General features: G+C 43.8%; 1 protein-coding gene across 1 annotated transcript in view; it reads right to left on the bottom strand.

The window, feature by feature from the left end:
• Positions 1–4,029: 4,029 nt before the first annotated feature.
• Positions 4,030–16,260, bottom strand: part of gypc (glycophorin C (Gerbich blood group)) — a 74,545-nt gene continuing 62,314 nt past the window's right edge. The window contains exon 4 of the mRNA XM_080199496.1: positions 4,030–6,365. Within this exon, the coding sequence (XP_080055622.1) occupies positions 6,169–6,365 (197 nt within the window). The 3' untranslated portion in view covers positions 4,030–6,168. The remainder of the gene's footprint in view (positions 6,366–16,260) is intronic.

Here is a 16,260-nt window from a genome sequence, read left to right as displayed (position 1 = left end):
GATATTGATAAACTGCAAAGAAAATTTCCACGGATGTTGCCAGGACTAGTGGGACTGAGTTATAGGAAGAGGTTGGTCGGGCTAGGACAAACATAGGAGAATGGCGGGATGGCCTTATTGAAATGTATAAAATCATGAGGTGCATAGATAGGACGAACGCACACGGTCTTTTTCCCAGGGAAGGGGAACTCAAAACTAGATGGCATAGGTTTAACCTGAGAGCGGAAAGGTTTAAAAGGGACCTCAGAGGCAGTGGGTGGTACGAATATAGAATGAGTTCCCAGAGAAAGTGGTTGAGACAGGTACAATAGCAACAATGTAAAAAAAAATTGGATACATGAATGGATGGGAAAGGATTAGAGGGATATGGGCCGAACGTGGGCAATAGGGATGAGTTGGGAGGACATCATGGTTGGCATGGACTGGTTGGGCCGAAGTGCCTGTTTCTATGCTGTATTTCCCTATGACTCTATGACCCACTAGACACTGGGCCCAGTTTTGTTCAGGTGAGAGCCATCCACGTGGTGTAGCTCCCCCTTTCCCCAGTACTGGTGCCAGTGCCCCATGTATTAAAACACATTTCTCCATCACCATATTCTGAGCCATTAATTAATTATGTACTCAATGTCAATTTGATCTTGGCTCAGGCAGCAATCCAGAAATAATTATCTCTCTGGTTTTGTATTTTGATATGACCCCAATGTTGCTCATACCTCTTCAGTCAACTCCATTGGTTGGGTGAAATTCTCCCAGTGAGTTCAATGATGGGTTGGGATGGGATGGAAAGATCAGTTTTACGCCAGCATGAATTTACAGCAGGATCTTCTACTGGTGTCCGCCATGTTGGGTTGGCGTGAAATTTATTTGCATCCTGCTAATGAGACGCAGATGAATGTCTGGCCACCAACACTCGATTCTGCACAGCCCCAGTGGGAAAACACGAGGGTTCAAAGCACATTCGGAACAATGTGGAATAGGAAGTTACAGGAATAGATTGAGAGGTGGTAAATTTGAAACTAAGATGAGAAGGAGCTACTTCTCGCAGAGGGTGATGAATTTGTGGAACTCACTGCCCCATAGCATGGTGGAGTCTGAATCGTTGGATGGTTTCAAGCAGGAAGTAGGTATATTTTGAACAAAAAAGGGGATATGGAGAACAGCCATAATCTGAATGGCAGAGCAGGCTCAAACGGCTGAATTTGCCTACTTCTGCTCCTAATTCCTACAAGGTGGTGTGCAGATGTCAGGATTCATCTGAACAGTTGCCTGAGACTTCCTCTGGAGTTCAGGATGGAGGACACCTGCAACACCACATTACTGGGACGGTGAAGTATCGACAATTGGACCTTCCAAATCTGGTGTCCTCGATAGAGTCCATCTTCCAGCATCAGAGTATTCCTGAAAATCCATCATTTTCAGGAGGCCCATTAATAACAGGTCAGTGACGTCGGGTGCCTTTTCAACACAGCATCTGGATAGGCCAACACAGTACACACCATCGAGCCTCCCCTGTCACAAAATCTGGTGCAAAACACGCAGTTGCATAATTAATCTCCTAGCTGGAAAATTTGCTGAGTTTTCCCGCTGGCTTCCATAGAAATTTTGCTTTCCCACCCTTAGGAATTAGACCCGAAATGGGATAACTCTGCCTTTAGTCAAACCCACATCATTGGTACTCATTGGACGATGGCACCTGGTTCCTTCCCCTCCCACCACTAGTTACTCTTCAGCCCCAAGAAAATGTTCCTAACCCTAACACTGGACAGACATCCTTTAGCATACACTCCCTTAGCTGGTGAGGGCAACATCTATCCCTTTAATAGCACCGTCCCCTGTTAAAGCAGCATTTCTTTTTACAATCCCCACTTGAATGGCCCCCTGAACCATGGTGCATTGTTCATCCGGTTTGCTCATCCACTCTGCAGCTCCTTCTCTTGCCCACGCAAGCTGCAATAACATTGAACCTGTTGGAAATTGCAAGGCGCTGTTGCTCCTCTATCACTATCCCTGAATCCCCATCCTGCCCGTGGACCAAAAGCCCCTAGCTTGGGGTGCGAATGCCTTCTGGGATGAAATATCCAGGAAACTTTCCACTGCCTGATGTATCACAGCGTCTAGGTTCAAACTTCATCTCAACAGCTAAGACCATAAGACATAGGAGCAGAATTAGGCCACTCGGCCCATTGAGTCTGCTGTGCCATTCAATCATGGCTGATATTTTTCTCATTCCCATTCTCCTGCCTTTTCCCCATAACCCCAATCCCCTTATTAATCAAGAAGCTATCTACCTCTGTCTTAAAGACACCCAATTACCTGGCTTCCACAGCCTTCTGCGGCAAAGAATTCCACAGATCTACCACTCTCTGGTTGAAGAAATTCCTCCTCATTTTTGTTTTAAAGGATTGTTCCCTTAGCCTGAGGTTGTGCCCCCTGGTTCTAATTTTTCCTACTATTGGAAACATCCTCTCCATGTCTACTCTATCCAGGCCTTGAAGTATCCTCTAAGTTTCCATAAGATCGCCCCCTCATTCTTCTAAACTCTCGACAAGTACAGACCCAGAGTCCTCAACTGTTTCTCATACAAGCTCTTCATTCCAGTGATCATTCTTGTGAACTTCCTCTAGAAGCTTTCCAAGGCTAGCACATCCTTCCTTAGATATGGGGCCCAAAACTACTCACAATACTCCAAATGTGGTCTGACCAGAGCCTTATACAGCCTCAGAAATACATCCCTGCTCTTGTATTCTAACCCTCTGGACAGGAATGCCAACATTGCAATTGCCTTCTTAACTGCCGACTGAACCTACACATTAACCTTAGGATAATCTTGAGCAATAACTCCCCAAGTCCCTTTGTGTTTCTGATTTCCTAAGCATTTTTCCATTTAGAAAATAGGCTATGCCTCCATTCCTCCTTCCAAAGTGCATAACCTCACACTTTTCCACATTGGGCAAAGAAGTGGCAGATGGAACACATTCTCCTAACCTGTCCAAGCCTTTCTGCATCCCTACTGCTTCCTCAATACGACCTGTCCATTACCAAAGTACCTTAAGCTTGAGATTCACTTATTGGAGGTGCGTTTGCTTGAATAAGATTGCTATCTCTACTTCCTCCTGCTACAACTGCAACAAATCATCTAACCCGCCATCTTTCTTTTGTTTTACTTACCTTATTCAGTTTCAAGTTTAGAAATATAACTCAATGAGATTTTAAACAGAAGCCCCTAAGGTTAGAAGATCCCACAACGTTCCTTTAGAGAACAACTGGCTCATCCCTGGTGTCCGTAGCTCTGGTGTCAGGCCAGTATAGTGGTTAGCACTGCTGCCTCTTAGCGCCAAAGACCCGGGTTCAACTCTTGCCTCGGGTGACTTGGCCTATATGTGGCTCCAGCACCACAGCAATGCGGGTAGCTCGCAACTGCCCTCTGAAATGGCCCTATTATGCTATAAATCAAAAAGCGAGTTCACCATCAGTTTTGAGGGCAATTAGGAATGGGCAATAAATATTGACCTCTCCTGCAAAACCCACATCCTGTGAATGAATAACAAAATGAGAAAAAAACTTAAATGGCTGTAAAGTGCTTTAAGATGCCATAAATGTAAATTCCCTTTATGGGCAGCATGTTTGGCAAAGTGGTTACCACTACTGCCTCACCGTGTCAGGGACCCAGGTTCAATACCAGCCTTAGGTGACTGTGTGATGTTTGTACATTTGTCCCATGTCTGTGTGGGTTTCCTCCCCGTGCTCTCATTTCCTCCAGAGATGAGCAGGTTAGGTTGATTGGCCATGTTGAATTGTCCCCCTTAGTGTCCCAAGATGTGTAGGTTTTGTGGGGGAGGGGATGAGTGGGATGGATAGGTAGCGTTACAGGGTGCGAATAGATAAAAGTTGGTACTCGATGGGGCAAGCGGCTACCTTCTGCATTGTAGAGATTCCATGATATTCTACAAGAGGGTCAACAATATTTTTGGGACAAAACAGCACTTACCACTAATAACCAGAATGAAAATGATCAGATCAAATCCAGGCTTAGATAAGAGAGGTTTTATTTCTAGTGATTCCAGTTGGAAGTACACAAAAAATTATTGCAGCTTCCATACAAGTGTATATTACCTCACGATTACATGATTATTGTTGAGGATATATTCTACATAGCAATAGCCAGAGGGCTCATTTCTAGAGGTTGAGAAAACTCACGTATATGTTTAATATTAGTATGCATACATCCTCTCCCTCCATAATGGTCCAGAGACGCTAGACTTTTTTTTTAGAAAAGAAAGAAAGAAGAGGGATCTTGACAGATGAGAAACAATTCTCCAGAATAAAGCTGATTTCAAAATCCGTCACCAAGGCCCAGAGCTGGAGATTCCAATGTCTTGGTTTTCGGTGAGCATTCTCGGGCAAGAAAGGGAGATGATGGCAAGAGCGAGATTCAATGTCAGTTTACCACACAGCAGTTGTTGCATAAATCTCAGGAGGATGTCAGGCACGGACGTGGGAATTGGGTGCCAGAGTTTCCAACCGTCCAGCACTATTCTGAAACCGTCACAATAATTCAAAATTCATCTCTTGGACTCTGCCGTAAGCAATACGGGAGAGAAAATTAGGAAGAGAATTGTTGCCCTCGAGCACTTTCATCTATTGGGAGATGAGGGTTGGGGTAGTTTGATTAGACGAGATGCTTAGAGGCGGCGGGGGGAGGTGGGGGTTTTGCAGGGGTGGTGGTTAAGTAATCAATCCCCCAGGAATATAATCAAGCTCGTCAACCGAGGGAGGTTGAGGAACAACGTCATACAAAAATTGAAAAATAAAATTATCCCATTATCCGATATCCTTCATATTTTTAAAACACACAAAAAGAAAAAAAAAGCACACAACATTCACAGTACAATACTAAAAGCTCGAATAGAAATCGAAGGCTTCTGCAGTATTTAATAAAAAAGATTGAAAAATAGGTAACTTAATTTCCCTAATGTTACAACACTTACATATACCAAGGCTTATGGCAGGAAGAGGAAGAGATTCAGTGCACATCCACACAGGAGAGTCTAAAATGAGATCCATTCTAAAGATACCAAGACTATATGATATAAAATAAAGATACATCACTTGTAGATTGGCACGCTTCATTGTGATCTGTTGCCATCCCATAGTGGTGATCCAATGTTGGTATTCTCTGTGTAACCCTTTGGAAAGTGCCATAGTTGGAGATGGCCCAAGCCTCCTCTCCTTATACCTTCGATCACTCCATGTGCCAACATGAATGCATCTGGCTAAAATGGTTGTACCACACACACACACACACACACACACACACACACACACACACACACACACAGTGAGCAATGAAGGCTTTCAATACTTTGTCACAGATGGACTTCAAATTACATTCCTATTGGCGTAAGTGCACCTTACATAAGGCGATGGGTGTTTAATCAAGAGAAGCTGATCTCACCCCTCCATCATCACATGATAATCCTTGGGTGCCGCTAACAACCCAACCTTCCGACATCACAAATGGAGGGCAAACACAGGGTGCTGCCAACTACTAACTACCCCACCATCGATCAGGAACGGAAACTAGACCCTTACTACCTGTCTGCATTACTCAGTTTCACAGCCTATATTGCTTGCTCCTACTGAACCAGAGGACTTCGCTTTGGTAAATATTTAAGTATGTATGGTCATTCAATCTTTTACGATACCTCTGATCCAAGCATGGAATACATAGTGAAAGTATTTACTAAGATTGGTATTCAAAAATGTTATGCATTGCAACCACGTGGCTCCAGATGTGAAGTTTGAGGTCAGAAAGAAAGTTACTTTGTTAATGGTTTTGTACATCAATATTTAGGTTTATCTCACATCCATAAAGCAGATTGTTAAAGGTAACAGGTTACACTAATATAATGTCTGTACGCTGGCACTTTAGTGGTACTTTGGAAACACAATATAAAAAAAACAATGTTGCAGGCGTATATAAAATTGTCTTTTCCAAGAGCATGCTGTCGTACGAGCAAATAAAGCACCAATGTTGTGACTTTCTCCCGGAATGAGAGGAGTTAAAAATTAAATTGTTCACTTGTTTTTTTTTCCCCCTCAGGAGGGAACAGCATGTCCTAGTTGTAGTGTTAACAATCAGCCACTAACTAACAGGACTGCCCGCTGTCAGATGAAGTATTCCTTCTTGCTTTCATCCACTGCGTCTTGGAAGTTGGGGTCATTTTTCAAAGCGGCATCCGCATTCTCTGCAAACTCTGTGCCCTTGGCTTCATTGGTGTGATACGTGCCTTTGTGTCTGTACATGTAGCGGATTAGGACCGCAAGAAGGCAAATGACCACAAAGACCACCGCAGCTATGATACCTGTTGGCAAAAAGTGGGAAGATGTTAAGTGTCTAGGAAACGGATGCAAGAGAACATCCTTAACTGGGTCAGCACTGAAAAGTTACACCATAGCACTTGTGCATGAGAAAATGTTAGAATAATATACACAACCAACAACAGAATGAAAGGGGAAGAAATTAATTTAACATAGGAATGCATTCCCTCGGTAGCACAGTGGTTAGCACTGCTGCTTCACATCTCCAGGAGCCTGGGTTCGATTCCTGGCTTGGGTCACTGTCTGTGTGGAGTCTGCACATTCTCCTCGTGTCTGCGTGGGTTTCCTCTGGGTGCTCCGGTTTCCTCCCACAGTCCAAAGATGTGCGGGTGAGGTTGATTGGCCATGCTAAAATTGCCCTTTAGTGTCCTGGGATGTGTAGGTTAGAGGAATTAACAGGTAAATGTGTAGGGATATAGGGGTAGGGCCTGCGTGGGTTTGTGGTCGGTGCAGACTCGATGGGCCGAAGGGCCTGTTTCTGCAACGTAGGGTTTCTATGATTCTAAACGCTGGTGAAAGCAGATTTAATAGCTATTGTCAAAACCAAATGAAATAAATGTTTGAAGGGAAGGGCCTGTGCGTTTGCTGAGAATGTGTGTTCTCCCTGTCTGCTGCCTGTGAGTTGGAAGCTGACTGAAAAATCTCAGCTGGCCTCCTTTAATTATCCTTAAATGGTCATTAAAAGCCCAATCCGCTACCCATTGGCTGGTGGGCAGTCTTGCCACCAGCAAACCCCCTTCCCCTCCTCCATCTCAACCCAGGAAAATAGGCCTGGGGATGGGAATGGATGCAGGAAATGCCATAGAAACAGTGAAGATAGCAGGAGGCCACCATTCGGCCCCTCAAACATGCTCCGCTATTCATCACGATCATGGCCAATCGTCAAACTCAGTAGCCTAATCCTGCTTTCTCCCCATAGCCTTTGATGCCATTCGCCCCAAGTGCTATATCCAGCCGCCTCTTGAATACATTCAATGTTTTGACATGAGCCACTTCCTGGGGTAATGAATTCCACAGGCTCAACACTCTTTGGGTGAAGAAATGTCCTCTCATCTCCATGCTAAGTGGTCTATCCTGAATCCTCAGACTGTGACCCCTGGTTCTGGACACCCCCACCATCGGGAATATTCTTCCTGCATCTAGCATGTCAAGTCCTGTTAGAATTTTATAAGTCTCTGAGGTCCCACCTCATTCGTCTGAACTCCAGTGAAAACAATCCTAGCATAGTCAATCTCTCATTATACATCAGTCTCATCATCCCTAGAATCAGCCTGGTGAACATCCCCCCGCCAGTTGTCAATGCTGTTTTTAGTACCTCTGTCCAAGGCCTGGCCAACACTCCAAATCCAGTCCTGTGTATTTGGTCTTCCCAAAGTGCTGCTGAAAGGAAATTTCAGCTCGGCCAATTTTTGGACCGGAATTCACCAGTCCAGCCCCGCCCTGCCACCTCTGAAAGCGAGAACAGAGAATTTGGCACTCAGCCAAGCATCCACTCACAGCAGCGGAACCGGACAATTCCAGCCACAGGCAAGGTTGGAATTCCCCACGAGTGTCAGATGAACTACGCAAAAAAAAATAAAGTGCTCCTGGAAGTGCATTATAGCAAAACAAAAGTCAAATCGCCACTGTCTCTATTAAGGGGTGACATGATAATAAAAACCAGCAGGAACTTGGCAATTTGAAACACGTTTAACAAAAGCTCTCTTGTTTTCAAGATCCACTGGATAGGCATGTTGCTACGTTTGCAAACAAAATTGAAAATTAATTCCTGGAATAAAGAACTTGTTTTATAAGGAACGGTTGAGGACTCTGGGTCCGTACTTGTTGGAGTTTAGAAGGATGAGGGAGAATCTATTGAAAAACTTAGAGGATACTGCGTAGTCTGGATAGAGTGGACATGGAGAGGATGTTTCCACTACTAGAAAAAACTAGAACCAGAGGACATAACCTCAGACTAAAGGATCAATCCTTTAAAACAGAGATGAGGAGGAATTTCTTTAGCCAGAGAGTGGTGAATCAAAGAACTCTTTGCCGCAGAAGGCTGTAAAGGCCAGGTCACTGAATGTCTTTAAGACAGAGATAGGTAAATTCTAGATTAATGAGGGGATTGGGGTTATGGGGAAAATAAAAAAAATGATCAGCCATAATTGAATGGCACAGCAGACTCGATGGGCTGAGTGACCTAATTCTGCTCCTATGTCTTATGATCTTATAAAAAGATTGCGCCTGATTAAAAACATTGTCAACATCAAAGGACCAATTTAACAATTAACTTGATTGAGTTCCTGGAAGGGAATAAAGAAATGGGAAATCCTTTAGGTCAGAACAATAAAACCTTGCAATGGCCAAATGTGATTCATGAAGCCTCCTTTTGAGAAAAGTACTAGTGTTGGCTCCGGTGCTGGAATAGATGAAAGCGGAAAACAAAAACAATCCGGCAGTGACTATAAACCACTAATTTAATTTTAGGCTCCCAAAGGTGCCGTGTGGAAGGTTTGGCTCGATTGTGATCTCATGAATGTGCTTCAAAATCATCTGATTGAATTACAACTTTGGAAAATAACATACAAACCATTCAGCCCCTCAAGCCAATCGCACCATTCAGCGATATTGTGTCTGTTCTGTGCCCAAACTCCACGTACCTGCCATTGGCCCCTGTCCCTTAATACTTTTGCCTAACAAAAATGTATCTATCCCAGATTTAAAATTAGCAACAGACCTAGCATCAACTGCTGTTTGGGGAAGTTCCAAACCTCTACCACCCTCTTGTGTGTAAAAGTACCCCCTAATACCTCTCCTGAATGATCAGACCCTGATTTTTAGACTATATCCCCTGGTTCCAGAATCTCCAACCAGTGAAAATAGTTTACATTTATCTACCCTGTCTTTTTCTGTTAGTTCCTTGACAACTTTGATCAGATCACCCCTTAACCTACTGAATTTGAGAGAAAACAGCTCTACGTTTTATAATCTTTGCTCATTATTAAACCCTTGGAAGTCTAGGTAGCAGACTTGCTCATTACAAAAAACATCTGTCTTAATCCACAATAAAGGGATACATACTTTCCACATGGATCACAGCTTAAATGGCTTCTGCGCTCACCAAGACCACAAAGAGTTGTGAACGTAGCCCAGTCCATCACACAAACCAGCCTCTCACCCACTGACTCAGAAAAGCAGCCAGCATAATTAAGGACCCAAGCACCCCGGATGTACTCTCTTCCACCAGGAAAAAGATACAAAAGTCTGAGATCAGAAAATGTGTGCACCAACATCATGCTGAGCAGAGCATATAAAAACTACATTCATCGTTGATCCAAACCGACTCAAGAATATCTTCTTCCCTGCTGCCATCAGACTTTTGAATGGACCTACCATGTATTAACTACATCCTAACATTGACAATGACACTAAATTCTATCCCCTCCTTTCTTTGTCCCCTATGTACTCTATGAATTGTATGTTTTGGATAGCACACAAGAAACAATGCTTTTCTCCGTATTCCATACATGGTAATAAATCATGATGTGGAGATGCCGGTGTTGGACTGGGGTAGACAAGATGAGGCGTCACACGACACCAGGTTACAGTCCAACAAGTTTGGACTTGTTACAGGCGTAGGAGCGGCATAGCAGCACAGTGGTTTGCGTGGCTGCCTCACAGCTCCAGGTCACTGTCTGTGTGGAGTTTGCACATTCTCCCCGTGTCTGCCTGGGTTTCCTTCGGGTGTTACTGTTTCCTTCCACAGTCCAAAGATGTGTGGGTTAGGTTGATTGGCCATGATAATTTGACCCGAGTGTCAGGGGAATTAGCAGGGTAAATATCTAAGGTTACGGGAATAGGGCCAGTTGGGATTGTGGTTGGTGCAGATTCGATGGGTCAAATGGCCTCCTTCTGCCCTGTAGGGATTCCAAGAAGTTCATTTGTAATCAAATTTCAAATAATGGGTCAAATTAAAAAAGTATCTCCCCTTATAAACTATAACAAGATTAACCATCGCTGTACCTTCAGCAGGTTTGCCATTTTAGTGTTGGGGTGTACTGCGCTTGCCACAACAGTGCTATTGCTGCAACAACCTGATATTTTTACCCTTCACACTCCTTGCTGACTATCCCAAACATTTAAACAGCTCGAGTGAGGAAGTATTTTCTCCCCGTCGTTTGTCAGTCTGAATTTACTTTGTGTGAACTTCAAACTTCCTCATTGAGCTCAGATCAATACACTGGATTTACGTTGGCTCAAGACATCTAATGGAATGTCGACCTTGCACTATTTGCAACTGGTTCATCTGGAGGTCAAGGTACAAAAGATAAGAAGCAAGATGAATGAGGAGTTAAAGCAAGCAAATTAAAACAGTGTCAAAGGGAATATTCCAAAACAAATGTGGCAAACTGTTTAAAACACCATTCATTCCCACTCAAAATCAACCTCAAAAGCAGAACTGAAAAGTTGTACAAGACGTGTCAGCTAAAACGCTTCAATTGCCAAAACTTTAAGGCTTCAAAATGATCTTTGTAGCCCGATGATTAATATTTTTCGTTCTAAATTGTTAAAGTTCTGTCTCAAATAACTTTTCTGTTGGTGTGTGGGATAGTGGGAAGTATTCCTTTAAGATTTAGAAATTATAGAATCCGTCCAGGAGGCCGCCATTTGGCCCATCAAGCGTGAATTGACAACAACCCTATACAGGCGCTATCCTTGTAGCCCTGTGCATTTACCCTAGCTAATCCCCTTTACACTAAGGGGCAATTTAGCATGGACAATTCACCCAACATACACCTCTTTAGACTGCAGGAGGAAACCGGATCTTCTGGAGGAAACCCACACAGACACGGGGAGAATGTGCAGACTCCATACCGACAGTGACCTATGCCGGGAATCAAACCCGGGACCCTGGCACTGTGAGGCAGCAATGCTAATCACTGTGCCACTGCACAAGGAGAATGCCACAAAGCAGTATTGCTTTAATCAATTAAAAATTGCTATTTTCAGCTCAGAGAGTTAGCTACAGAAATGGGGACCCAGCCTTGATTCAGGGACTGACATCAGCAAAACTCAGCTCAGGGCAGCAGTTAGCTCAAATCACTCCAGGTAAATTCAGGCAGGCTTTTCACTCTGAAAATCATACATTTTACAGCACAGGAGGCAGTGGTATTGTTCATGGGATCTTAGGAGGAGCCATTTGGCTCCTCGAGTCAACACTGGCCACAATCCATCCAGGCCCTATCCTCATAGCCCTGCATATTTACCTGCTAATCCTCCTGATACTAGGGTCAATTTAGCATGGCCAATCAACCTAACCCACACATCTTTGGACTGTGGGAGGAAACCCACACAGACACGGGGAGAATGTACAAACTCCACACAGACAGTGAGCCAAGGCTGGAATCGAACCTGGAGCCTCGGCACTGTGAGCCAGCAGTGCTACCTGCTGTGCCACTCTTGGAAAACAGCGAGACCAATGATTGAGGAACCAAGCGCACCCTAATCTGATTTTACCTCCAATGACGGTGGAGTCACTCCTTATTGCCCCATCCCTAGTTGCCCTTCAAAAAAAAAGGTAGCTGATCCGACTGAAACTCCAAGCCCAAATCCCTGTCTTTCAGCCCCTCGCTAATCAAGAAGCTAACATAAAAGCAAGATACTGCAGATGCCAGAATCTGAAGCAAAAACAGGAAAATGCTGGAAAATCTCAGCAAGTCTGACAGCATCTGTGGACAGAGAATAGAGGCAATGTTTCAATTCTGGATAACCCTTCATCAAAGCTGAGTGCAAACACAAAGGACAAGGTGAATACTGTGAGGGTGGGGTCGGGGAAGCTGTAATTGCAGAATAAGAAACCTTATGGTACAGAAGCAGGCCATTCAGCCCATCGAGTTTGCATCGACAATAATCCCACCCCAGGCCCTGTTCCCACAACCCTACACAATTACCCCGCTAATTCCTCTCACATACACATCCTGGGACACTAAGGGGCAATTTAGCATGGCCAATGCACCTTGCCTACAAATCTTTGGACTGTGGGAGGAAACTGGAGCATCCAGAGAACACACATGCAGTCATGGGGAGAACATGCAAACTCCATACAGACAGTGACCCAAGGTGGGAATCGAACCCAGGCTCCTGGAGCTGTGAAGCAGCCGTGCTAACCATTGTGCCACGTGTCGAAAGGGAAAGTAAATGAGGATGAAGGTGGCTGAGAAAGGTTATAAGTGTCCATTAAGTGACCAGAATGTGTGTTCCACAAACAGAGATACAGGCGGTTAAGGCTGTTGGCCTGAATGGCGGCTGGGTGAGTATGGGATGTGGTGCAGATGGAGATCAAGAATGGAGAAGTGGAATAATAGAAGTGAGAAAGAAGGAAGAAAAATAAAAATGAATGAGATGAAAAGCAGAAACAAAATAAAATAAATGGGAATGGAGTGAAGGTGGAGGAGAGAGTTCATATTCTGAAGTTGTTGAACTCAACATTCATTCTGGAAGGTTGCAAATTGCCCAATCAGAAGATGAGGTGCTGTTTCTCCAGTTTGTGTGGCTTTGCCAGATCTTCTGAGCATTTTAGCAGTGGCACGGTGACACAGTGGTTAGCACTGCTGCCTCTCAGCTCCTGGGACCTGGGTTCAATTCCAGCCTTTGGTGATTATAAGTGTGGAATTTGCTCATTGTCTGCATGGATTGCCTGTTTCCTTCCATAACCCAAAGATTTGAAGGTTAGGTGAATTGGCCATGCTAAATTGACTCTTACGTGTTTTAAGTTGTGTAGGTTAGGTGGATGAACCATGGAAAAATGTGATGGGTTACAGGGATAGAATGGGGGCCTGGGTAAAATACTCTGTCAGAGAGCTGACTTAGAACATAGAAAACTAGAGCACAAACAGGCCCTTTGGCCCACAAGTTGCGCTGATCATATCCCTACCTACTAGGCCTATCTATAACCTTAAATCCTATGTATTTTGGACTTGATGGACTAAATGGCTTCTTCTACATTTGGGATTCTATGATTCCTAACCTTTTCTGTCTTGATTGCAGATATGATGTGGAGATGCCCTCGTTGGACTGGGGTAAACACAGTAAGAAGTCTCACAACACCAGGTTAAAGTCCAACCACTTTATTTGATAGTAAACCCACAAGCTTTCAGAAACACTCACTCAGTGTTGATTGCAGACATCCAGAATCTGCATTATTTGACTGCTGTCAGTTTCCTGATGGGTGGGTTAGGTGAAAATTAAACTGATGGGGCTAGGTTTTTCAGATGTGGGGTTTGGTGGGGGGAGGGGGGGGGAGCGTTTAGTGTTAGAAAGAGGCAGTGTTCCTGCACTCTCCTCTCCCCTGGTATAAAATGTCTGGGGTGAGTCTACCACCACATGGCCAGCTCACCTTGTGTGCACTTACTGACTAGGCCATTAACAGACAGCGAGCCAGCCAAAAATATGGAGAGCAAAAAAAAATGTGCAAGCACTTTCACAGAGACAGAAAAGGTATTTATTAATAAAAATTGTACAGCAACCTCATGTTTATAGCTAGCTCTGAAAATGTTTCTTTGCTTAGGATCCTCTCTCACCATGGGGTGATTCCATACTGATTGATCATGCAAACTATGTGATCCTTACTCTGCTGTGTTGCCCTGAAGGGACAATCACCACATCCCTTCCCCTCAAGTTCTTTCTACAATCTTCAATAACTAATTCACTCAGTTTTCACTAAATATCTTATACAGGAGTTGGACAATTTTACGCAAGGTTATAGGTCTGAGTTCCACAAACACTTAGAAGAATTTCTTTACATCTTGCCTCCTCCCTTATTTTGTTTCCTTGGAAATAATACCCAAGCTGCTCAACATATTGTATGAAGTCCTCTGTGGAGGAGTCAAATGGGTCTATACACCAAGAGATGCATTCTGGTGAATACTCCCTTTTTCAGATTTTGGCCCAACACCTGTGAGTATCCTGTTATGGTCAGAGGCAATGTCAGTGTAAAAGTACACTTGAGACTGCATTAATGAACACAAAAGGCATTTATTAACAAGAATTATGCAGCTATAGCTAGCTCTCAAAATATCTCTTTTCCCAGGAGCGCCTCTCATCATGGAGTGATTCCAAAGTCCCAATTACCATGGCCATGTGACTCTTATTCTGCTGTGTTGCCCTGAAAGAGCCAATTACCGTGGATCAGGAGTTCTGGGGTCTCACTGATTTGGGTAAATGAGACAGAGCATTAAAAAATCATAGCAGTGAGACAGAGAGAGACAGAGAGAGAGAGAGAGAGAGAGAGAGAGAGAGAGAGAGAGAGAGAGAGAGAGAGACAGACAGATGGACATAGTTTCCTCCAGGAAGGAATCTGCAAATCCTCAGTTTATAGTATTAGTTCCAGTTTAGCAAAGAGACACGATCCCAAGAGATTAAAAAGTTGCATGAAGTCACTGTTGGATTCGTCACAAATCAACTGACATCACACTGCCTGGAGCATCCACCCTGCTTCCTGACTCTGCAACGAAACAGCTGGAGACTTGAAGTTGTTGGGCTTTGCACCGAACATCCAGCTGGTGGATAACCCAAGGCTGTAAATTCAATTCTGTAACTGCATTGCTCTGATGATTTATAAAGCCAGAGCTATACCATTGAATTCTTGCCTAACTGGCTGCCTCTACTCAATACCTCCCCCTCAGTGAGATCACTCTTGTGTTCAGAGCCATTGTTCTCTCATGTCCTAATAGAGACCTAGAAATTACAATCAGGAGCAGGCCATTCGGCCCTTCGAGACTGCACCACCATTCAATATAGTGAATCAGTCCATCACGCAAACCAGCCTCCCATCCATTAACTCTATCTACATTTCCTGCTGCCTCAGAAGAGCAGCCAGCATAATTAAGGACCCCATGCACCCTGGGCATACCCTCTTCCACCTCCTTCCATCGGGAAAAAGATACAGAAGTACTAACCAACTCAAGAACAGCTTCTTCCCTACTGCCATCAGACTTTTGAATGAGCTGACTTTGCACTAAGTTGATCTTTCTCTACACCCCAACTATGACTGTAACGCTACATTTTGCACTCTCCCCTTTCCTTCTCTATGAACAGTATGCTTTGTATGTATAGCGTGCAAGAAGGAATACTTTTCACTATATTCTAATACATGTGACAATAATAAATCAAATATGATCATGGCTGATCAAATTCAATATCCTGATCCCCCCCGTTTCCCCATATCCCTTGATCTCCAAGAGTTATATCGAATTTATTCTCGAAATCACACAACATTTGGCTTTAACTACATTCTGTGGTGGCGAATTCCGTACATTCACCACTCTCTGGCTGAAGAAATTTCTCCTCATGCCAAAATATCCTCAAAATATGACCCCTAATTATTGACTCCCCCCATTATCTTGGTCATTCTTCAAACTCAAAATCATTGAAATTCCGCTAAGGAATACAGAAATCATTCTGCTGCCTATAGAACCATAGAAAATTGCAACTCAGAAACAGGCCCTTTTTGTCTGTGCCAAACCATTTTTTGCCTAGTCCCACTGACCTGCACTTGGGCCATTCTCCTCCACACCCTTCTCATAAACAACCCCTCTTAGTAAACAACTGTTTTCTCCATCTCTTCAAGGCGTTCATTTGTCTCCTTTAATTTCTCAGAAAGTTTTATCAGGTCATTATCAATGTTTAGTCTTGCCCTCAGAACGTGGCTTAGATAAGCTCCAACCTTATCTTTTAGTAACACAGAGAAAGAAAAAGCTAAAAAAAAGTTACCCTACATGATCCCTGGATGGGCCTCAATTTTCCTTATTGCTGCTCTGAGTCTAGATTTTAAAATCAGACTCACTTTTCATAAAATTTTCAACTCTTACCAATGTTAACTGCAGTTTTAAAACAGCG

The sequence above is a fragment of the Carcharhinus amblyrhynchos genome, chromosome 11 (genome assembly GCF_965287045.1).
Source record: "Carcharhinus amblyrhynchos chromosome 11, sCarAmb.v2.hapA, whole genome shotgun sequence".
In the NCBI taxonomy this organism is placed as follows: Eukaryota; Metazoa; Chordata; class Chondrichthyes; order Carcharhiniformes; family Carcharhinidae; genus Carcharhinus; species Carcharhinus amblyrhynchos.
The sequence above is the reverse complement of the archived record's forward strand: the minus strand, read 5'-3'. Positions and strand labels throughout refer to the sequence as shown.